This window comes from Rhinoraja longicauda, chromosome 18 (genome assembly GCF_053455715.1).
Source record: "Rhinoraja longicauda isolate Sanriku21f chromosome 18, sRhiLon1.1, whole genome shotgun sequence".
NCBI classification, from domain to species: domain Eukaryota; kingdom Metazoa; phylum Chordata; class Chondrichthyes; order Rajiformes; family Arhynchobatidae; genus Rhinoraja; species Rhinoraja longicauda.
In genome coordinates this window covers 31,878,594-31,904,074 of record NC_135970.1, presented here as the reverse complement: position 1 = coordinate 31,904,074, position 25,481 = coordinate 31,878,594, and the positions used below count along the sequence as shown (strand labels likewise).

General features: G+C 48.0%; 1 protein-coding gene across 3 annotated transcripts in view; it reads right to left on the bottom strand.

The window, feature by feature from the left end:
- The window catches only part of lrp4 (low density lipoprotein receptor-related protein 4), a 258,361-nt gene extending 250,166 nt beyond the window's left edge, over positions 1-8,195 (bottom strand). For all 3 annotated transcript variants that reach the window (XM_078415462.1, XM_078415463.1, XM_078415465.1), the window contains exon 1: positions 7,797-8,195. In XM_078415462.1, the coding sequence (XP_078271588.1) occupies positions 7,797-7,854 (58 nt within the window). In that variant the 5' untranslated portion in view covers positions 7,855-8,195. The remainder of the gene's footprint in view (positions 1-7,796) is intronic.
- Positions 8,196-25,481: the final 17,286 nt, after the last annotated feature.

Below are 25,481 nucleotides of genomic sequence, written 5' to 3'. Positions count from 1 at the left end.
CTCCCTCCATCACAATATCCTTCCTTGTGCAGGGAAACCAGAACTATGCACAAAGTTCCATGTGTGGTCTCACCAGAGCCCCAGATCATTCCTTGCACTGCAATGTTGCTGCATATTTTTCATTCATTCGTTCTATCTCTCCGCATCACTGTCAATGTCTCTCGTTTCCCTTGCCCCTGACTCTCAGACTGAAGAAGGTTCTCGACCCGAAACATCACCTATCCACGTTCTCCAGAGATGCTGCCTGACCCGCTGAGTAACTCCAGCTTTTTTTGCCTGTCTTTAGTCCCCATGATCCATCCCTGTGCTTGGATGGATTATTTGACACCAGTGCACCAATGCCACGCCAGCTCATGGCTTGGCTCACTGTGACTAAACACCAGGTCCTGCCTGCACAGTGACAGACAATCCCAGTAGACACTTTTATGACATTCTGCTGATTGATCAGTTATTGCTCTGCCAGATCAGATGAAAGGTTCCAGCTACACACAGACGTTGGTTTAGAAACCGAACAAGTACATAAAGATGATTTCTCTCTGGATCTTTGACAAGCGCAGATAGACCACACGTTTCATCCCAACCCACCTGTCTGGACTGGATCTCACTGCAAAGAGGTGAAACAGCAGTCCTCTGATTCTCTGCATCAGAAGTTCCAGTTACCAACAGGAGTTCCTTTCTTCCCCGTCCTCCTAGATCTCCGCGTGCCTGCAACATTGCATAGTCTCGAGGTGACCAGCAGCCAACTAGTGATAGACACACAATGCGAGCTTTGATCAACCTGCATCCTGACGGATCCTTTAGTTTCTTCACCGCTCAGATCACAGCGGGCATTCTGTTTCCCTGATGGTGAATGCATTTCCATGGAATATAGAACAGTGCAGCACAGGAACAGGCCGTTCAGCCCACCATGTCTGTGCTGAACATGATGCCAAGACCAACTCTTATGTACCATATCCCTCCATTCCCTGCATATCCATGTATCTATCAAAAAGTCTCTTAAACACCACTATCGTATCTGCCTCCACCACCACCCCTGGCAGCGTGTTCCAGGCACCCACCACCCTCTGTGCAAAACCTACCCTGCACATCTTCATTAAGCTTTGTCCCTCTCACCTTAAAGCTATGCCTAATTGTATTTGATTTTTCCATTTTCCTTTGTGTGGTACATGTGAAGGGTGGGGACAAGAGAGAAATAGTGTTGGTGAGCGTGGAGGTGCTGGAGTAGTGGTGAAGGCAAGAGTTGACCTTCTGTTATTTTTAGAGAGAGGGCAAGGCAGGGAAGGAAATGGGGCTTTGATGGTTGAAGACTCGGCCCACTGAGAGCGGACAAATAACCCTTGACTGTGGAGTTCTCTGCCCTTGGCTCAATGCGGTCATGCCATAGGGGACAACAGGTGTGACATGCCCAGGGTGTGGGGGTCAGGTACAATTACAGCAGCAGACGAGAAACTAGGAGGTTCTACATGAGTCTGGTTGGGAGGAAGAATTATCAAGGAAGCTGTGAAAGATAAAGAATCTATCATGCACACTGTAGATAGGCACAAAGTGCTGGAGTAACTCAGCGGGACAGGCAGCATGATCACGCACACTGATGGATGACTTGCCCATGAAATGGGAAGATAGATGTTACGGTGAAGAGTCAGGTGAAGCGGAGAGTCATGGAAACTGGTAGCGATGTTGCTCACATTTTTCATCAGGGAGCTTGGATTGTCATCAAATTATTTATTGGTGTCAAAACTCACTAAAACAATGGGGATTTTCAACTTCAGCAGTTTTTGTTTTACGCTGTTTATTTGTGGAACAAACCCCCGGGATCTTTTTCCTGCATAACCAGGCAGATCTACACAAAGCTCTGCTCCATCTACATGAAATAGCATCCATCAGCTCTTTAATGTCCATCCCGTTCCCCAGCACAGACTGACTGAAACCAGCCAGCCACTGGTTTAGATCAGCTGATGCTGTAATAGCAACAGGCAAGGGTGTTATGTTTAAAGATAGGTGTGAACACTGGGCTATGTTAGAATCATCCTACTGCAACCAGAGAGCAGTGCTGAACTACTATCTACCTCTTTGGTGACACTCAGACTATCCTTGATTGGACTTTGCTGGCTTTACCTTGCACTGAACGTTATTCCCTTATCATGTATCTATCCACTGTAAATGGCTAGATTGTAATCACATATTGTCTTTCTGCTGACTGGTTAGCACACAACAAAAGCTTTTCACTGTACCTCGGTACACGTGACAATAAACTAAAGTCAAAACCCATGTTTTCCATGGGGGGGAGGGGTTACACCATGCAGGTTGGGTGCTGAACACCACGACTATGTCTGATTCCCCCCCCCACCCCCCACTGATGATAACCTTGCGGAGGTTTCCTGCGGTTTTGGCCAAACTGTGTTTGCACTGCCGCCACGGTTCCTCGAAGCTGCCCACTTGTAACTCAGCACGTACAGTTCATAGACGCACAGTGCTGGAGTAACTCAGCGGGACAGGCAGCATCTCTGGAGAGAAGGAACGGGTGACGTTTCGGGTCCAGACCCTTCTTCAGACTGAATATTTATATATTTACCCCATAATCGGATGCAATTAATTCCCAGCATTTTAATAGCTGTTTATTCTGTTATTATTCTGTTTGGAACATATATGACAATAAATGACCAGCACTTTGGTCAACGTGGGTTGTTTTTAAATGTGCTATACAAATAAAATTGACTTGACTTGACTTGACTTGAAAACACTCTTGATTCTAGTAACACACAGTGGGAAGAGGGAGTGGGCACACACACGCACAGACACACACAGACACGCACACACAGACACACGCACACACAGACACGCACACACAGACACACGCACACACAGACACGCGCACACAGACACGCGCACACAGACACACGCACACACAGACACACGCACACACAGACACGCACACAGACACGCACACAGACACACAGAGACACGCACACACAGAGACACGCACACACAGAGACACGCACACACAGAGACACGCACACACAGAGACACGCACACAGAGACACGCACACAGAGACACACACACACACAGAGACGCGCACAGAGACGCGCACAGAGACGCACAGACACACACGCACACAGACACACACGCACAGACACACGCACACACGCACACACACAGAGAGACACACACACAGACACACACACACAGAGACACACACACACAGAGACACACAGACACACACACAGAGACACACACACACACACAGAGACATACACACACAGACACACTCACGGAGACAGAGACACACACACACAGAGACAGAGACACACACACAGCAATGAGCGCGGTGGCGTGGCTGACATCACAGCGCGCTTGTGCTTTGCCACACAGCAGGCACTAGGACCGTGGGCAAGCCTCCGTCTCCCTTTAATCCAGCTGGGTTTTAAGAGAGTTCCTGTCATAAAATAGCCAAAGACGTCGCGACATTCCGGCACTGCAACTCCTCGCACGGTATTAATACCCGCCACGGAACCCGGGCAATGGCCCCTCGTGCCTCAAACACTCACACAGAGATGGGCAGTTTAGCTGCGAGGACAGACACAGAGTGGTGGAGTAACTCTGCGGGTCAGGCAGCATCTGTGGAGAACATGGATAGGTGACGTTTCAGGTCGAGACCCTTCTTCAGACCCGACCCGAAACGTCACCCATCCATGTTCTCCACAGATGCTGCCTGACCCGCCGAGTTACTCCACCACTCTGTGAACCATCGCCTATCCATGTTCTCCACAGATGCTGCTTGACCCACTGAGTTACTCCACCAATCTGTGTCTATCATTGGCGTAAACCGGCATCTGCAGTTCCTTGTTTCTCAGGTCTAGATGGATTATGGGCCCAATACGGACCTGTGGGACTAGCGCAGATAGGGCATCTTGGTCGGCATGGGGTACATAGAAACATGGACAATAGGAGTAGGTCATTCGCCCCTTGGAGCCAGCACCGCCATTCTATGTGATCATGGATGATCATCCATTAGTACTCCGTTCCTGCTTTTCCCCCATATCCCTTGATTCCCCATATCCCTCGATTCCTAAGAGTATCTAACTCTCTTTTGAAAACATCCAGTGAATCGGCCTCCACTGCCTTCTGTAGCAGAGAATTCCAAAGATTCACAACTCTCTGGGTGAAAAGGTTTTTCCTCATCTCAGTTCTAAATGGCCTACCCCTTATTTTTAAACTGTGACCCCTGGTTCTTGACTTCCCCCAACACCGGGAACATGTTTCCTGCATCTAGCCTGTCCAATCCCTTAATAATGTTATACGTTTCTACAAGAAACATCTCATCCTTCTAAATCCCAGTGAATATAAACCCATTCGCTCCATTCTTTCATCATATGTCAGTCCTGCCATCCCGGGAATTAACTTGGCGAACCTAGGCTGCACCCCCTCAATAGCAAGAATGTCCTTCCTCGAATTAGGAGACCAAAACTGCACACAGTACTCCAGGTGTGGTCTCACTAGGGCCCTGTACAACTGCAGAAGTCCCTCTTTTCTCCTATACTCAACTCTTCTAGTTATGAAGACCAACATGCCACTAGCTTTCTTCACTGCCTGTTTACACGCATGCTTACTTTCAGTGACTGATGTACAAAGACACCCAGGACTCGTTATACTTCCCCTTTTCCTAACCTGACACCATTCAGATAATGTGAGTAGGAAGGAACTGCAGATGCTGGTTTAAATCCGAGGTAGCCACAAAATGCTGGATTAACTCAGCGGGACGGGCAGCATCCCCGGAAGGGTCTCGACCCGAAACGTCACCCATTCCTTCTCTCCTGAGATGCTGCCTGACCCGCGGAGTTACTCCAGCATTGCGTGTCTATTTGTATTCCAAGTGGATCTATTTGGCACAGAGATCGTCGTCACACGGGGCCACGGACCAGCGCAGAGGCGCAAATATCACCTCCTCTGGCTCCTCGCATATACTAGATATTATTATTATTATTATTATTTTGACAATAGAGGTGTACGTCTGGTTAAATAAACCATTTGCAATATCCTCCAATAAACCATACTGCAATATCAATTAATATCCTCCCCCAGAGCACATTTCAGACTGTCTCTACAACATATTGCAATATAAACCAAACTGTAAAATAGAAACCCTATTGCAATATAAACCAGACGAGTTTCTCGTTTTCTCGACAGTCCCACACAAGACTTGTAGAGAGCGAGACAGCGCCGGCAGGTTTGTCGCTTAAACGGGTCGAGCGAGGCAAACTCTGGACCCCGCAGATGCTGCCTGACCCGCTGAGTTGGTTCAGCACTCTGTGTCTGTCTACCTGCAAGGCAGACTGTGGATGGCGGCGGGTTAACCGCGGCCACGCTCGCCTCTCAGCCCGGTTACGGCCGCCCAACACGCGGGGACCGAGCGAGTGTGAGTGGCTGAGTGGGAGATGAAACGCAAACACAACGGATCTAGTAGGTATCTGAGCGTCCGCACTGACATCCCCGCGGTGAAAAGGCGGCGACTCGACCCATTCCTTCTCTCCTGAGATGCTGCCTGACCTGCTGAGTTACTCCAGCATTTTGTGAATAAATACCTTCGATTTGTACCAGCATCTGCAGTTATTTTCTTACACTGCCCTAGTGCGAAGTCGCAACTTTAAACGAGTTTCATGTTTACATTGAGCACGAGTCCCCGCACCGCCACTGAGAAGCGCTTTATGTCTCGGGGCAAGCGGCGGCTAATGAGAACCAGGGTCGGTGGTCGTAGACCCGCGGCACAAATGGCCAGCCCTGCCGGCCCCGCACCGCACACAAAGCGAGCCCAACAAGAGGCGTTCAATCACAGGCAGCAGCCCACCCCGCCACTCTCCGCTCGCCCTTCCACTGAGACTGATGGTATTCCAGAGAAACAGTGTGGGAGCCCCCCCTCGCCGCCCGCCCGCCCTCCCTCCCTCCCTCCCTCCCGCCAGCCCACCCTCCGAACGGCGCTGCTGCAATCCTTTGTCCTCCCGCACATCCAGACAGAAGTGGCGGGGGGAGAGTAAGCTGTTGGGGGGGGGGGGGTGGAAGAGTTGTTGGGGGGGGGAGAGTTTATGAGGGAGAAGAGTTGTGTGTGGGGGGAGGGAGGAGAGAGTTGTGGGGAGAGATAGTGGGGGGGAGGGATATAGTAGTGGGAGGGAGTTGTGGGGGATGGGGGGGAGTTGTGGGGGGGGGGAGGAGTTGTCGGGGAGGGAGTTGTGGGGGAGGGGGGAGTTGTGGGGGAGGGGGAGAGTTGTGGGGGAGGGGGGAAGAGTTGTGGGGGAGAGTTGTGGGGGAGGGGGAAGAATTGTGGGGGAGGGGGAGTTGTGGGGGAGGATAGAGAGTTGTGGGGGAGGATAGAGAGTTGTGGGGGAGGGGGGGATAGAGAGTTGTGGGGGAGAGTTGCGGGGAGGAGGAGATTTGTGGGGAGGGGGAGATTTGTGGGGTGGGGGGGATAGAGTTGTGGGGGAGGGGGGATAGAAAGTTGTGTGTGGGGGGTGGAGTTGTGGGGAGGGGGGGTTAGAGAGTTGTGGGGGAGGGGGGGGGATAGGGAGTTGTGGGGGAGGAGATAGAGAGTTGTGTGTGGGGGTGGAGTTGTGGGGAGGGGGGGTTCCTGGGGAGGAGGGGTTCCTGGGGAGGGGGGAATGGCGTGGTTGTCAGTGGGGAAACTGTGGGGAAGTTTGTAACCCGACTGGCTGACAAATGTGTGGCCGTGAAGGACAGGACACTGTGAACGTAGTAACGTGCAGTGGCTGTTCGCTTGGCCGCCGGGGTCAGACTATCGGAACTAGCACAGCGCTGGTACTTTAACAAAAACAACAGTCGGCGTGAAGATCGCAGCAGCGTGTAACTGGACGCACGGTTCCACACAACCAGTGTGCGCAGATTGTAGGATCAGTGTAAATACTCCCAACTACACCGCCTCCCCTACAGAATCTGCACCCCCCCGGCTGCTCTCCCTCGGATCATCCATACAAGACTTCACACGTGCGTGTAAATATGTGAGAGATCACCATGTATAAATGCCGCCGCCGCCACCCCTGTCTCACGCGGTGTTCAGTCTGTGAGAGGGAGTCTGCCCGTGTCCGCACACAGCGGGCACACACCACCAGCGCTGCCTCTTGCAACACAAGACGCTGCCCAACACTGAGACCAAACTAACCCCCTCGTCCCCAGTCCCCCGAGTCCAACAACGGCCGCCTGTGGACGGCTCCAACTCTCCCTGTAACCAACGCGCACACCGGCTCGGGGAAAGCGGCCCTGTCTCGGGAAACAAAAGAGCCAAACTCACACACACCCCACACATATACACACACACTCACACACACACTCACACACATACACACTCACACACATACATACACACTCACACACACACACTCACACCCCACACATATATACATACACACTCACTCCCACACACACATACACACTCACATACATACACTCACACACACTCACTCCCCACACACCCCACACATACATACACTCTCACACACACACACACACTCACACACCCCACACCCCACTCCCACACCCCACTCACACACCCCACACTCACACACCCCACTCACTCACTCTCACACACACTCCAACACTTGGCTAAAACTTTATCCCCGTCTCCAAACAACTTTGCCGGGGTGCGGTGCCGCGGCCGCTGACCGGGAGGTCGGGGGGGGGGGGGGTGGGTGAGCGACGACCCCTGGAGCCGCGGGTTAACGGCAGCACAAACCGGAGCCGTGACCGGCCGCTCAGCCCCACGGCGCCGGGATGGGGGTCGGGATGGTCTTACCTTGGCGATGTGGCCCTCCGGCCATCAGCAGGGCGAGCAGCAACGCAACAGGCAGCATGGCGAGCGGCTCCGGGAGCGGGCGGTGAGATGGCTTCACAAGCCGGAGACGGACGGGCTGGCTGGCTGCACAGTGCTTGTACAGCGGGCTGGAGGAGGAGGAGGAGGGGGTCACTCCATGGCCTCTCTCGCGGTCCGGAGGTGGCGTTGAGCCGGGGCTGTGGGGCGAGGCGCGGAGTACCGGACACCGGCAACAGGCGCCGCTCACACCGGGTCCACACCGACTCCTGTGGCTGGCGAGCAGGACTGACTGACTGGAGGAGCAGAGGCTCCGGCGCCGGGGACAGGGACAGGCTGAGGGTAGAGCGAACCCCCGCGCTGTGCCGGGTCACTGGCGCCGCCTCCGCCGAGACGCGCACAAATAGTAACCAGGCTCCGCCCGGGCCGGCGGCCAGTTTACAGTCGCCTGGAAGCGGCCGCCCCGATCCTGCCGCCCCCTGAGGACGAGCTCAATGTGGGCGGCGCTGCCTGGCTGCTGGCTGGCGTGGTGACCACAGAGGGCCGAACACAGTCTGTGTGTGTGTGTGTGTGTGTGTCTCCCACTCACCTCTCTCTCCCCCACCCCCCTCTGTCCCCCACCCCCCCTCTCTCCCCCACCCCCTTCTCTCCCCCACCCCCTTCTCTCCCCCACCCCCCTCTCTCCCACCCCCCTCTCTCCCCCACCCCCTCTCTCCCCCACTCCCCTCTCTCCCCCACTCCCCCCCACTCTTCCACCACTCCCCCTCCCCCCTCTCACCCCCCCCCCGTCCTCCCACCCCTCTACCCCCCTCTCTCTCCTCCTCTCCCCCTCTCTCTCCCCCCCTCTCGCTCTCTCCCCCCCCTTCTCTCCCCCCCCCCCCTTCTCTCTCCCCCCCCTTCTCTCTCCCCCCCCCCTTCTCTCTCCCCCCCCCTTCTCTCCCTCTCTCTCTCTCTCTCCCACCCTCGCCCTTTTCCCCCTGCCCAGCACCCTGGGGCGCGATAGCTAGAGAGCGCTGCACACTGTGTGTGCCGCCTGTATGCGTGTGCCTGGCTGTCTGGGTGCGTGTGTGTCCGTGTCTGGGTGTCTGTCTGTATGTGCGTGTCTGGGTGTCCGTGTCTGGGTGCGCGTGTGTGTGTCTGTGTCTGGGTGCGTGTGTGTGTGTCTGTGTGTGTGCCGGTGTCTGTGTGTGTGCGTGTCTGGGTGTGTGTCTGGGTGTGTGTGTGTGTGTGTGTGTGTGTCCTGTCCACTCGCTGCCGGGCTCCTTGGGGCAGGGGGGGGGGGTGTCACCCCGGGGGCCGTGGGGGGGTCACCCCGGGGTGTGGGGGTCTGAATAAAGTTTATTTTTGGAAAACAATATGTTCTCTTTATATGGGCGCACAGAAACAGGCCCGAACATAGACACAAAATGATGCCGTCTGAAGAAGGGTCTCGACCCGAAACGTCACCCATTCCGTCTCTCCAGAGATGCTGCCTGACCCGCTGATTTACTCCAGCATTCTGTGTCTCCCGTCTGTTCAAACCAGCATCTGCAGTTCCTTCTTACACGGAAACAGGCCGTTCGGCCCAACTAGTTTATGCCGACCGACCAAGATGCCCCATCTACGCTACCTCCATTTGCCAGCATTTGGCCCACGTCCCTCTAAACCTGTCCCATCCTAAGAAAAACACAAAATGCTGGGGTAACTCAGCGCGTCAGGCAGCGTCTCTGGATGAGAATGCATAATAATTCATAATCCCACGCTATTTCCTGCACGCTTTTTACTGTCTGAAATTTAATCGAATTCCTTTCTCAACGTTACTGTCCAAACGCACACCTCCAGATTCACCTCAGTTCCTTCCCGGCTGTGATCAGGCAACTGAACCGTCCCCTCACCAGCTGGAGAGTGGTCCTGCCCTCCCATCTACCTCATTGGACACCCTCTGACTATCTTTAATCGGGCTTCACTGGACTTTATCCTGCACTAAACGTTATTCCCTTTATCCTGCATCTGTACACTGTGGACGACTTCATTGTAATCATGTGCTGTCTTTCTGCTAGCTCGATAGCACGCAACAAAAAAGCTTTTCACTGTACCTGACTGCACGGTTATTAGCCCAACAGCGGCGGTTGGTGCAGTATCAACAAGATAAGACACAAGACAAGTACCTCGGTACACGTGTCAACAAACTAAACTAAACTAAACCACCTCTCCACTCCAGCATTTTGTGTCTATCTTCGGATTAAACCAGCATCTGCAGTTCCTTCCAACCTCTGTCACTCTGAGGGGTCGTTCTTGAGATCAACCTCCCAACTCTAACACTGCTACAAACTTTTCGGCGTTTTCTAGAGGAGGGGGGAGTTAAATAATTGCACCGTCTGTTGCCCAGGTACAGAGCGATGGTTCTCAGCTATATCGCGCCCACGCCTCCATTAGTAATCCACAGTCATGCACCGACCCATTGGCGTGTGCTGACTTACTTACACACGGTCTCACTCGGAGGAGGAGCGGACACCATAGTAGGTCACTTGGCTCCTGTGGCCATGTCTAATCCATGCCGACCTCAACACCAGTTCACTTGAGCTTTCAAAAATGTTTAACTATCTCGTAAAGTGAGTGGGGAGCGAGTTAATGGGAATCTGTGGGGCAACTGAGATACTGTATATGGAACCCGCTGCCAGAGGAGTTCGTTCAGCCAAGTCCGATAAACATTTGGACAGGTACATGGATAGGACAGGTTTCGAGGGATATGGGCCAAACGCGGGCAGGTGGGACTAGCATCGATGGGGCATCTTGGTCGGCATGGACAGGTTGGGCCGAAGGGCCTGTTTCCGTGTAGGAATGTGTCCGTGTCCGAGATGCTGCCTGACCCGCTGAGTTACTCCAGCATTTTGTGTCTACTGCCTTGACTTTCCTGGTCACACTGGTCCATTGAAGCCCGTTCCAGATGTGGACGAATGGACAGGCCAGCGCTGACGCACAGAGAGTTTGTGATCCACATCTGGCGCTGGGTGGCTGGTCTGACCTCCGGCCGTGAGCGTCAAGACATCTGCGCCGGCTCCCCTTTTATCACCAACCAGTAAAGCAACTGGCGCGTCGATGGACCCTCCAGCGCTCTGTCCCAGATGTGTAGCGAGCAACTGCAGATGCTGCACTGCACCGAAGATAGACAGAGTGCTGGAGTTATCAGCGGGCCAGGCAGCATCTCTGGAGGGAAGGAATGGGTGACGTTTTGGGTCAAGACACCATCATCAGACTTCACACCTTAACCTTGTAAACACGTGTAGTAAAACGAAAACTATAAAGTAAACATTAGAAAATACGTGAAAAACAATCACATGCGCGTAGCAACAAATGCATACTTATAAAGTAAGTTCAGAATATATCAATTGCCTTAAGATTATCCATGTTCCTCGGAGCGTTCCCTCGTTGAAATGAACCTTAGAGGCGCGGAACTGCTCTCTGTACCCGGCGCACTGCGAGATTGGAGTTGTTTTACTTATTTTCTAATGTTTACTTTATTTTCAGTTTGACAGCATTGGGCCCTGTACTCGCTGGAGTTTAGAAGGTTGAGGTGGGACCTCATTGAAACTTACAGAATAAGGAAAGGCTTGGATAGAGTGGATGTGGAGAGGATGTTTCCACTGATGGGAGAGTCTCGGACCAGAGGTCATAGTCTGAAGACTAAACATCATCCATTCCTTCTCTCCAGAGATGCTGCCTGTCCCGCTGAGTTACTCCAGCTTTTTGTGTCTTTCCTCAGAATTAAAGGGCGCTCTTTTAGAAAGGAGGTGAGGAGGAACTTCTTTAGTCGGAGGGTAATTAATCTGTGGAACTCATTGCCACAGAGGGCTGTGGAGGCAGTCAGTGGATGTTTTTAAGGCAGAGATAGACAGATTCTTGATTAGAACAGGTGTCAAGGGTTATGGGGAAAAGGCAGGAAAATAGGATTAGGAGGCAGAGATCAGCCATGATTGAATGGCAGAGAGGATTCGATGGGCCGAATGGCCTAATTCTACTCCTATAACTTGTGAGCGTGCTGGGTTTATGTTCTGCAGCTGGACATCAAGTGATAGAGTCGCAGAGTGATACAGCGCTGAAACAGGCCGTTCAGCCCAATTTGCCCAAACCGACCAACATGCCCCATCTACATTAGTCCCACCAGCCTGCATTTGGGCCATATCCCTCCTAACCTGTCCTATCCATGTACCAGTCTCAATGTTTCTTAAATGTTGGGATAGTCCCTGCCTCAACTACCTCCTCTGGCAGCACGTTCCATACACCCACCACCCTCTGCGTGAAAAGGTTACCCCTCAGTTCCTTGTTGAATCTTTCCCACCCGATCTTAAACGTATGTCCTCAGGTCCTCGTTCCATGCTGGGGAATGTGGCCAGAAAGCATGGGCAGTGTGATGTACCATTCTATGTTCTAATGACAAGGAGGGAGGAGATGCTTCAGGAAAGTTAGGACTTCTCTTTCACCTGAGATGAGACGGAGTCTGAAGAAGGGTCCCAACCCTTGTCTCCAGTCCATTCCCTCCACAGGTGCTGCCTGACCCGCTGAGTTCCTTCAGCACTTAGTGTTTCACCCAGGATCCCAGCATCTGCAGTTCCTAGTGTCTCCATGGGCTGTATTATCCCACAGGCAGGTAGCTCCTAATCGGAGATGACTGTGGGGGGGCAACGTTTCAGCAAACCACCAAAAGTGACAACAACTTTCCTAACTTTTGAAAAAACATTGATGAAAACAGTAGCCAGCGGATTAGTGCTGTCTTGAATTAAAATTCTTATCGTCTCTTTCCAGAATTTCTTATCAGCTGTTGACTGTATTTTCAATCATTTATTTATCCAAATTCTTAAGTTCATAAATTCTATCCTGCCTTGCTCTCTTGTTGCCAGAGTCAGAGAATCATACAGCACCGAAACAGGCCCTTCGGCCCATCTCTCCCATGCCAACCAACATGACCCATCTACACTAGTCCCACCTGCCCGCATTTGGCCCATCTATATACTAAAACTCTCATTTGTTTGCTTGCTTGCTTGCTTGTTTGTTTGTTCCTGAACTACAGCCAAAACGGTACATGATAGCGCGACAATTTTAGGCCCACTTTACTCACTGTCATCCCTTTGGTGTTAATGGAAGAAGTTTCATTGAAATCGGTGTTATATTTTTAAAGTTATTCACATTTTAAAGTTTAAATCTTTCTCCTAGGGAGGGAGGGAGGGAGGGAGGGAGGGAGGGGGGGAGGGGGTGGTGGGGGAGGATAACGGGGGTTGAGGGGAATGGAGAGGGGGGAGGGGAAGGGGAAAGGGGAGGGGGAAGGGGAGGGAGAGGGGGGAGGAGAGGGTGCTGCACCAATGCAGGGCAGGTTTGGGCCCAACGGGTCCACTTAGTTTAGTATCCCTCTAAACCTTTTCTATCCATGCACCTGTCCAAGTGTATTTTAAATGCTGTTATAGTACTTGCATTAACTACCTCCTCTGGCAGCTCATTCCATACACCCACCACCCTCTGTGTGAAAAGGTTGCCTCTCAGGCTCCGATTAAATCTTTGCACTCTCACCTTAAACTCATGTCCTCTGGTTCTTGGTTTCCCTGCTCTGAGTAAGAATCTGTTTTGTCACTCCACTTTGACGTTTACTCCTATTTGCAATGTATTTCTCCTTTTGCATTTGTCAAGGCTGGTGTGACAGTTTCCTTGTTAAACAAGAAAGATGTTGAACTCGCCCTGACACCAACAACCCAAAAGATGTGAACCTCCTTGTACTAAAAAGGAAAGGAATGTATTTGCATTTTGTTCTCCATTATCACTGTGTATCAATTCTGAAATGGGGACTCCCTGGTCAAAAATGGGCAGCTGTCAAAAAGAGGTATTGTTAAATAGACGCTTGTATCTGAAATAGACACTGGCTCTAATAAATATATAAATAGATGTCTTGTGCTTGAATTTGATCAGTTTTGAACATTTGGTGCCAGGGAGATTTGGAATTACTCACATTTGCAATGCACAGTAAAATATATGTCAACAATGGATCAAGTAGTTGTGGATAATAAATGATTTCTCACTTCCATTAAGTTAAGTCTTTGTATAACTGCTGCATATTTCTGATGCCACTATTTGGTAACAAGATGTCGTAGTTTGACATGATTGAAGAGGAACTTGTGGGATGTTGTGTTCAGCAGGGAGCAGACACTGACCTCTGAAACCTGTTGCAATGAGAGTTTACAGCCAAGCACAAGGGCACACGTTGTATTGAGTGTGGGGTAGTTTGGGCCCCAGCTTCAATACAACACGTTCATCCAGATTGCAACAGGTGACGTTTAGTAAGAGTAGTAAAAATTTGCTGTCCGTACAGACATTAAGTAGGTAATAGGCGGCCAAGACTCTAATAGATCACATTTCCCACAGAAGCTGCTGTTCAAGAAAGGTTGCATCTCGATGTGGCCACAGACTGGATCTCCACAGGTGCAAACCATCATTAGTTGCACACATGTCGCACATGCTCTTCTGACAAGAACCGGTCCTGATTTATAACAGGAAGAGGTTTTACTTCCTGAATATTCATCTGTCAGGGACCACTGAGAGTGAATAATGTATTGTGTAGGAAGGAGCTGCAGATGCTGGTATAAACCGAAGGTACACACAAAATGCTGGAGTAACTCAGTGGGACAGGTAGCATCTCTGGAGAGAGGGAATGGGTGACGTTTCGGGTCGAGACCCTTCTTCAGACTGTTACTCCAGCCTATTTTGAATAATGTTTTACTGTCTTTGTTTTCCTAGCAATGCCATGACACCTCAACAGTGCACCAGTCCTCACTAGTCTTTGGTCCAGGAACATTGGAATCATTCTAGCTCGTTGGAGAAGGTTGGGACACCTCCACAGAGATTAGATGTCCAAGGACCACTGTTGACCACATTACAATTTAACTAGAGGTCTCTGACCTACCACAGAACTCCTCAAGCAAGGTCCTGGAGCAAGGACTGATTTGGAAAGATGTCTGGAACTATCTTGCAAAGCTACGTGGAATTAAACTCTTGGGGTGTACTGATTTTATGAAGGCCATTCCCAGCGATGTGCGCAGGAGTAATAGGAGTAGGCTATTCGTCCCTTCAAGCCAACACCGCCATTCAATATGATCATGGCTGATCATCCAAAATCAGTGCCCAGTTCCTGCTTTCTCCCCATATCCCTTGATTCCATTAGTCCCAAGAGCTATATCTAATTCTCTCTTGAATATATCCAGAGAAATTGCCTCCACTGCCTCTGTGCCAGAGAATTCCTGCCTCATCACTCTCGCCCAAGGGAAGAAATCCAGCAACAGGTTTAACAAGAGGATGAGGATAACCAAAGCCAGTCAGGTTTACCACCTTCCGAAGCTTTAAGGCAATCAATTATTGTGGATGGGCTGTCCTAAGTAAACCATCCCTCCAACAGTCTTCCCACTTGATTCATCCCTCAACCCACATGAATATTTTCCACTGCAGATTTCCCTCCAAGTCAAACATCGTCCTGACTTGGCAACTGGTTCTCTGTCATCATTGGGTCTAAATCCAGGAACTGCCTGTCCAATAGCACTGTGGGAGATCACCACCAGAATTACAATACCAGTTGAAGAAATTGCTACCCAGTGGTTAATTAGTGATGGGCAATGATTGCAGGCCTTACTGTATCGGCAACTTGCTGAAAATGATCATAAAAACTATCCTGGGTACCGACCTCCACTCCATCAAAGGGATTGACAGAAAGCACTGCTTAAAGAAGGCCACCAATATCATCAAAGACCCACACCAACCTGGCACTCTCTTTTCACTGCTATCATTGGGGAGGTACAGGAGAACTGTTACCTCCTGGTTCAAGATCAGCTTCTCCCCATCAACAATCAGGTTCTTGAACGATTCTGCACAACCCTAACCACAACCTTACCTCAGAACCACTGTGGACTTTCCATTACTAAGGTTGTGCTGAGAACTTTGGCTTGCACTGTGGTGTCTGGTTTATTGAAGATGACTAATCATTTATGATATGTGTATTATTGGTGTGATGTTTAATATGCCCGTAAAGCAGCTGCAAGTAAGAATGTAATTGTTCCGGTCCACATGCATATTGACAATTAAAAATGTTGACTCTTGAAAACATAGGTGCCTCATGAGTGAATGTTTCCAACTGAATCAATGTGAATGAAACAGCTCTCCCTTCACTTAATTGTACATGTTCTTGTAGTTATGTTTTTTTTTCTTCAAATAATAATGAGATAAAATCACTTTGCTGCAGCTCTGTAGCATCTCATCTCTCTGCTTGTACATGTACACACATATTTTCATTTCTTTACTTTCAACCAGAGAGCAGTGCTGAACTACTATCTACCTCACTGGTGACCCTTGGACTATCCTTGATTGGTCCTTACTGGCTTTACCTTGCACTAAACATTATTCCCTTATCATGTATCTATACACTGTAAATGGTTCGATTGGAATCATGTATTGCCTTTTTGCTAACTGAATAGCGTGCAACCAAAGCTTTTCACTGTACCTCGGTACACGTGACAATAAACTAAACTGAAACTGACATGTAACTCCAGGTAAAGTAACATTTGCAATAATTGACATGCAGGAGTGGATCCAGGGGGAGGATAATGTGTACTTGTCCAGATACAATGGACACTTGGCAACATCACCAACTCATCCCACAGAAGGGTCTCGGACCCGACGTGTCACCCATTCCTTCTCTCCAGAGATGCTGCCTATCCCGCTGAGTTACTCCAGCATTTTGTGTCTGTCCACAGACCGTAGAGTTCAACTGCTTCTTGCTTCACCCAACAGCAGAACGTCTCTCTGAACTTCTCTCTGTCCCACCCATTGTCACTCCTGCTAACACCAACTTGTTTCTCTCTTTGCAAGTGAAGGAACTGCAGATGCTGGTTTAAACTGGTTTAAACTGAAGATAGGCACAAAATGCTGGGATTTGTGTTTCTTGCTGAAGATTCCAACTTCCACAGTCCTTATGTCCAATAACTTTCCAGGTCAGGATTACATGTGACTTGGAAGGTGATATTTCTATGCCACCTGATGGTTGCAGGGACTGTGGGTTTGGGGAGTGCAGTCAGTGCAGCCCAAGTGCAGCCCCTGTGGTTACATGCATTGTATGATGCCATGCACAGCTGCCCCTGTGGTTAAATGCATTGTATGGATTGCATGCACTGCTGCCCCTGTGCAGAGACGATGCAAGGAGCGAATAAAAACTTTCCAATTATTTTTCACAGAATAACGGAAACATGTAGGCATAAAACCCAAAGGCATAGTTAGATCTAATTTTACTGCAGCCAAGTGCAAGATTTAAACCTTGGAACATAATTGTGAGGCAGTAGAATTTTAACAGGTGTGGATGTTCTGGGAGCTGCAGTGATGTGTACATTCATTTTGTTTTTGGCTCCTAAAGGAATTAAATAGAACAAATGACAGGTTTTATTCAGTTTTGATGAAAATGTTCAACAGGATGAAGTGCAGTTGTTGTCCTATTTGCAAGTGTTTTGCTGCAAGATAGATGCTGTGGAGGCTTTGAGATTCAGAAGACGAATAATTTAACTTCCTTAATTCACCATTCTTTGTTTGCACAATTGTTAGAGTTTGAATATTTAAAACAGTGAGAGTGGAGCTAGAATGAAATTGCATTTTAAATTGAAGCAAATTGCACTGAACTTCCATATTTTACAGCTCTGCAGTGAAGTCTGATGTGGAATATTGGCTTGCTTGTTTGTCATAGAGTCATAGAGTGATACAGGGTGGAAACAGGCCCTTTGGCCCAACTTGCGCACACCGGCCAACATGTCCCAGCTACACTAGTCCCACCTGCCTGCGCTTGGTCCATATCCCTCCAAACCTGTCCTATCCATGTACCTGTTTCTTAAACGTTGGGATATTCCTCCGGCAGCTTGTTCCATACACTCACCACCCTCTGTGTGCAGCATGAAGTGCTGGTCTTTCCTCTGTAATGTTGAAAGCAGGGTTTAGTTTGCAATTTGAGGAAGGATATTCTTGCTATTGAGGGCGTGCAGCGTAGGTTTACTAGGTTAATTCCCGGAATGGCGGGGCGGTCATATGTTGAAAGACTCGAGCGACTAGGTTTGTATACACTGGAATTTAGAAGGATGAGAGGGGATCTTATCGAAACGTATAAGATTATTAAGGGGTTGGACATGTTAGAGGCAGGAAACATGTTCCCAATGTTGGGGGAGTCCAGAACCGGGGGCCACAGTTTAAGAATAAGGTGTAGGCCATTTAGAACAGTGATGAGGAAAAACTTTTTTAGTCAGAGAGTTGTGAATCTGTGGAATTCTCTGCCTCAGAGGGCAGTGGATGCCAATTCTCTGAATACATTCAAGAGAGAGCTAGATAGAGCTCTTAAGGATAGCGGAGTCAGGGGGTATGGGGAGAAGGCAGGAACGGGGTACTGATTGAGAATCATCAGCCATGATCACATTGAATGGCGGTGCTGGCTCGAAGGGCCGAATGGCCTACTCCTGCACCTATTGTCTATTGTCTATTGACCACTTCTTCATGCAGAGTACCAAAGCGGTGAGCTCTCACCACACGTGCAAGAGGGTGATTGAAGGACCACAGGAATTTTGGCCCATTACGTTAATTGTCATTAAAAGCTTTGATAATTTCCAAGCTCCTGACTGCAAACAGTCTGACCCACCAGGGACATCAAAACGTTTCCTTTTCTGTACTTAAATGCACTGGATGTTATTAATGGTTAGACGTGATCATAAATTTTATTGCACATTTAAAAAATAATAATTTTCCATCGACAGGCAAGGAACCGTAACATTTTATTTTAGAAAGTGAATAAATAATAAATTGAATGACATTTAAAATAGAAGATATCTGTTTATCAGGTCTATTTTTAAATGATAATGTTGATGATTTTGATTAACTCTTATTCAACAAGGAAGTTATTTGTGTTGGATTTTAAATGGTTCCATTGATAAATAAAGGCTCATCCCAGGCAATAATTTTCATGAAATGAGCAAATTGCCAGAGGTTGTGGTGGAGGCAGAAGCGATCATGGCATTTGGGAGGGCGTTAGATATGCGCACGGCCTTGCAGGGAATAGCGGGATATCGATCACCAGGCAACTGTTTGTGTGCTCGCCACACAAGCAGATCTACAATCACATATTACAATCTCCACACTCTTAAACCTCTACTCCTACAGCAACATTTCCGATTTTCTATACTCTGTAAATGGCTCGATTGTAATCATGTATATATACTCTTTCCGCTGACTGGATAGCTTGCAACAAGAGCTTTTAACTGTACCTCGGTACACGTGACAATAAACTACACTGAACAATGAAACAGTGGTATGTGTTGCCAATTGGTAAATAATTTCTTCCTGTTGTACGGGTGTCAGGGGTTATGGGGAGAAGGCAGGAGAATGGGGTTAGGAGGGAGAGGCAGATCAGCCATGATTGAATGGTGGAGTACACTTGATGGGCCGAATGGCCTCATTCTACTCCTATTCCTTATGACCTTCAGATTATGCACCAAGAAGAGATATTCAGAATTAAATGAATAACAATACACGATATCAACAATGCAGGGAGCTGGACAGGAACGTTTTAGAGGGATATGTCAAACAAATGCACACCGCAGTCAGCATGGACGAGTTGGGTCGAAGGGCCTGTTTCCGTGCAATGCACAAAATCCTCAGGGCTGTTCTTCCTGATGTTCCTTAACCAACTGTTGGTCACACAAAGGGTGATGGGTGTATGCAATGAGCTGCCAGATGAGGTAGTTGAGGCAGTGACTATCCCAACGTTTAAGAAACAGTTTGACAGGTACAGGGATAGGACTGGTTTGGAGGGACATGGACCAAATGCAGGCAGAGTATATATACATGTTAGCTGGGACATTGTTGGCCAATGTGGGCAAGTTGGGCCGAAGGGCCTGTTTCCACGGTGTATCACTCTATGACTATGACAGTACAATGTTTCCTGACTGGTGCATCACGGCCTGGTACGGCAATATCAACACACAGGAACACGAGACGCTGCAGAGAGTGGTGGACAGCCCGGTCCATCACAGGCACTGCCCTCCCCACCATCGATAGCATCGACACCAGGCGCTGCCTCAAGAAGGCGGCATCTATCATCAAGTATCCCCACCATCCAGGCGATGTTCTCTTCTCACTGCAGGAGGTACAGAAGCCTGAACTCCACCAGGTTCCTGCAACCATTAGGTTCTTGAACCGACCCACACAACCCTAATCCCACCTCAACAACAGAATGCTACCGACCACCTCTTGCACCGCCATGGACTTGGTTTCTAATTAAGCTTTGCCCTAAGGTCTTGTATTTCCGTATTAATTTTCCTCTTCACTACGTGGTACAATTTGTGCATAAGTTATGTTTTGAGTGTTACCCGAGTCCATGCCTACTCTCTGAACCAGTTTCTTTGGAGAGTTTCTCCTCATCACACTCTCTCCACGACCCCACTGCAACGAGCAATGTCTCCCAACACTTTGGGAAGGAAGGTGATGATCACAGATCACAGTAATGGCCACTTCCAGTTGTAGATTCCCCTCAATCTGCAACTTCTTCCTTCGTGCCAGTGTTAAAATTTGAATAGCACCCGGGCTCTGATGTTCATCGGTAAAAAAAGATATTCAGCTTCAGCGTGTGGTGTTCCACTTGGAATAGCAAGTGAAAATGGAAGGCGATAGCTCCGGCATTTTAATTCTCTGCTCTTGCAATTTCCCCTGAGTGAGAGTTAAAATCTTGCTTCATAGACCTCCCATTATAATTGTGCTTCTCTGCACTTTGACATTAAGAGCTCTTGATGGTCAAGAGTTTGGGGTGCTGTATCAATACCAATGATGGTGCAGGCTTTCATTAGCTTCATACGAGAGTGAACCCCTCACACATAGAATGTTTCACCAGTCAGGAACTGACAGAAGTAGGGCACTGATTCCCACTGACATCTCTCCGCTCTTTGATGCAGGCTCGGGAAATCAAGGCAGAAGGTTTGTGCTTATAATCAGTCAAAACCGTCAATCAAATAGATTTATCAGCCATGTATGGTGGAAAGTAGGACATTGATAACCTGGTGATTAAGCTTTTCAAAAATCTCATCTGACAGAAAGAACGTAAACAACCAGCTTCTTGTCTTCTGTTCATTACCTGATTAATTAGCAGTTCAGGTAGCCTGGTCATTGCAGCCTGCCAGCATCCTATCATAAAGTCGATGAGAAAAATTCCACTGGAAACTGTCTTGTTAAACCTCACTTCTAATTAGAAACTTCAAAGAAAAGATTCCCCAAAGTTTTACGCTTTATTATTTATGCATCAGGTTTAGTGTGTGGTCCCAAAGTGGACAATTGGACAAGTTTTCTCACACATAGAAATGCAAACTACTTTCCCAGAAGCACTCAGCGGAAACATAATTAAAAATGTTATGGTACTGGTGAGTTGCAAATAGCGATTTAAAAAATGCGTCATATGGATTTTGCATAATCTGGAATGGGCCAGACAGCATTCTGTGATAACCACTTTGCATTTATAAAAGCTTTCCACATCTCCCATCATTTCCCTCGCAAGGATGTGCAACCAAATAGTAGGTGAATTTCTGAAGGGATAAGTCGGAGTCTGTGTGAAGAGGAGTTATTATTGTATTTACACTGTGTTTTATTAGCTAAGATGGGGTACATTCAAATATCTCAACTAGACATTTCCCTGTGTATGGACCTTGGAGAAATTCTCATTCTTTGAGTTCTTTCTTTGAACTGTAACGTCCAGGTTCAGGAGCAGCTTCCTGCCACCAGAACTCTTGGCACACAATACTCACATGGAAATTTAGCTAACGGAATCAAGTGAAATGGGGAGAAAGCAGGAACCGGGTACTGATTTTGGATGATCAGTCATGATCATATTGAATGGTGGTGCTGGCTCGAAGAGCCAAATGGCCTACTCCTGCACCTATTTTCTATGTTTCTATGTTTCTATCAATAATTATTGCTGAATTTCTCTCCCACATCACAGTATTAACAATGAGCCTGCTTTTAATTAGTTATTTGGAGCCTTTACACAATTTAAACTGTAGTAAACAGTGTAATGCTTGCAAGAGCTGGTGGGATGGGGGGTTGAATTAATAGAGGGTGCAGTACAAATGAGTCAAGGTAAAAGGTAACAAGTGGAAATTGTTAAGTCTTTGAACGTGGCTGGATAGATTAACAAAGTAGTTAATAAAAAACAATTAGGAATTGTCTGAATTCATATAATAATTCAGACAATCAAGGATCTATATAAAAATATTTATCTTAATTAACTATCAGATCTAGATACACAATATAAAAAACAGAAGTTACTCTAATAAAAATAATCAGAAAATACATTCCTACGATCATTGATCATATTTTTAAAACATTGCTAAGATCTCTGTCCCAAGTGTTTACTCTTCCTGTGATGGGACTGTATGTCTGCTGCAATTATCAGCAGGGTAATTACTGGCAGGGGCTTTTCACCCTCACAGGATCAACCACACCACACACAATGTGCTGCAAACTCCACCAGGTGCATTCATCGTCCTGCCATCTGAAGGAGGTTCTGCTGGAGTGGACCCCATCAGCAGAGACTAATGGCAGCAAAGTGTGAGCCATGTTGTTCTGGGTTAGAGCCTTGCTCCAATAAATTACAATGATGAGGCAAGGGACAACTTCTGCTCAGAGTGCAGCAGAATTATAAAGAGGATCATGCCATGATCTAACTATCGTCATGAAAAACCTAAATGCCAAGATATACCAATAATAATGAGAATGTGTGTGTGTGTATGTGCTTGAGTGCGTGTGTGTGATTGTGAGCGTGAGTGGGTGAGAGTGTGTGTGCATGTGTGTGTCTATGTGTGTGTATCTGCAGAGTGCATGTGTGTGTGCATGCATGTTTGTGTGCATGTGCGCACATGTGTGTGTGTGCGTATGTGAGTATGTGCATGCGTGCATGTATGCATGCATGTGCATGTGCCTGTGCAGGTGTGTGCACATGTGTGCATGTGTGTGTATGTGTGTGACTGTGAGTGACTGTGTGTGAGAGTGCATGTGTGTGTGACTGTGAGTGACTGTGTGTGAGAGTGTGTGTTTGAGAGTGCGTGTGTGTGTGACTGTGAGTGACCGTGTGAGAGTGTGAGTGTGAGAGTGCGTATGTGTGTGTGACTGAGTGACTGTGTGTGAGAGTGTGAGTGTGCGTATGTGTGTGTGTGTGTGAGTTTGTGTGTGTGACTGTGAGTGACTGTGTGTCAGTGTGTGTGAGGTGAGTGTGTGCATTATAATATTATATTACAATGAAAAGGAACTGCAGATGCTGGCTTATATCAAAGATAAACATTATGTGCTGGAGTAACTCAGCGGGTCAGGCAGCATCTCTGGAGAACATGGATAGTTGACGTTTTGGGTCGGTACCCTTCTTTCAGACTGGCAACACTAGCAGAACAGGCAGCTGCCCATGCTGATCAAGGAACTATTAATAACATGACACGGTTTATCAATGGCAAACCACAAACATACCAGACACAACCAAAGCACTTCAAAGAACTGCAGAACTAGAGCGAGCTGGAGTGAAAGCAAATATCCAGGAAGCAGATGAAAATGTTGCAATCAACAGAGACACTCTGACGAACAAGATCATCTAAACCATCAAATCACCAAAAAAGAAAAGGCCAAACCTAAAGTGAATGTGGAATTTTTCTAGATAAATGTGTTAGCAGCACTATCCTGTGTCCTAAGTTTACAACAGCCCAGAGAAGGGAAAATAGGTCAGGATGAACAAACCTATGGGGTTTTATTAAGGATACACATGAAAGGAGTACTTTGGAAGGGTGTCGTTGATGTGGAGAAGAAGTTTTCACTTTTGGGAGAGTCCAGGACCAGTGGGCACGAACTTGGAATAAGAGGATGTACCTCTAGAAAAGAGATGTGGAGGAATTTCCTTGGCCAGAGGGTGGTGAATCATTCAATTCCAGGTTTGAAATTCCCCGGCCTGAAACATTGCCTATCCATGTCATGCCTGACCTGCTGAGATACTTCAGCACTTTGTGGGGGGTTTTCCACACATTCAACATTTCACTGCAATGCAGAATGCTGGAAAGTGACGGAATTTGATGCATCCATACTGTCGGCATTACATGCAGGCTGTCCAAGAAAAATCCTCCGTATCTTTTGGTTCAGAATACGTTCAGTTCAGGAGCCACAAGGTAAGAATGCATGAGAATTGGTACATGGATAGGACAGGTTTGGGCCATACCCGAGCAGGTGGGACAAGTGTGGATGGGGCATGTTGGTCAGCATGGGTAAGTTGGGCTGAAGGGCCTGTTTCCACGGTGTATCACTCTATGACTATGAGAAATATGATTACCAGGAGGTGCTGGCCACGGATTAACCAGGTGCGTCTCACGCAGGTATCTCAAGGTTGACCAAAATGGGAAGAGTGTGGAATGTGCGCTGAGATGCCTCGGGAATGGCTGGATAGTCACTGAGACCTTTCAACAACCAACAATTGTGCAATGACTTTATCACTGTCCTGACACTCGTGGTTAATGAGTAATGTTTAAAATGATGGTAAAACTGGTTTTACTTAACCATGTTTGCCTTTTTAGTAGGACAAAGTTAATATCGTTCAAATGCTTTAATGCAGTAGATATTTCCTTTTCTCTACCATTGCCCACTCCCAGTATGTGGAGTTATTAATATGTAGGAAAGAACTGCAGATGCTGGTTTACACCTAAGATAGCACACTATGCTGGAGTAACTCAGTGGGACAGGCAGCGTCTGAAGAAGGGTCTCGACCCGAAACGTCACCCATTCCTTCTCTCCAGAGATGTTACCTGTCCCACTGAGTTACTCCAGCATTTGTGTCTATCTGTGGAGTTATTAGTTAGCACAAGGTTGAACCCACTAGTAATAACGTCATGACAGAATCGCAGACAGGTACTGTCAGAGAAATCAATTGACTAATGGAGAGCGAGACTTTATAACGTGATATCACGGAGGGACTGCCCCGGGAGACACCTCCTCAAGAGCACAGACGGCCCGGGTTTATATACTGCCGAACACACAGTGTACGTGCACACTAGCACACATCTTAGTTCTTTAAACAACTTAGACAGGGAGGTGCGATTTTATCGAAACCGCCTAAATTACATTACTCAGACACGTACATAAGCACTGTTGGTTTTGCAGATAACAGATAATAACATCACGCACAAAGAAACAGATATCTGTACACAGTGCTCCAATCATTCGGCCAAGGCTTTCCTAAAAACAAGCAGAACAGTTAAAGTTTAGCAAAATTCTCTCACATATACTCACATGGAATAAGTTCAAATCTGGATCCCACGGTAAATATTCCTTATGTCACTTTTGTCTCTTTTGCCAATCAATCCATTTCACATCCTCAGTTTCAAAACCCTTCTGTCAAAGGAAGTGTTTCTTTCTTGCAACTTCATGTAGCTCCTTCAGTAAATAACTTTATCCCATCCCCTGCAACCTCCTCCAAGGAAGCGCCCCATCTTTTCCATTCTATCCTTGGAACTAAGCTCCCTCATCTCTGGAGCCATTCACTCCCATTCAAAAACGGCAGGGCCCAGAAGTCACACAATACCCCATTCGTGGCCAAACATTGTCTTATAAAGGATCACCATGACT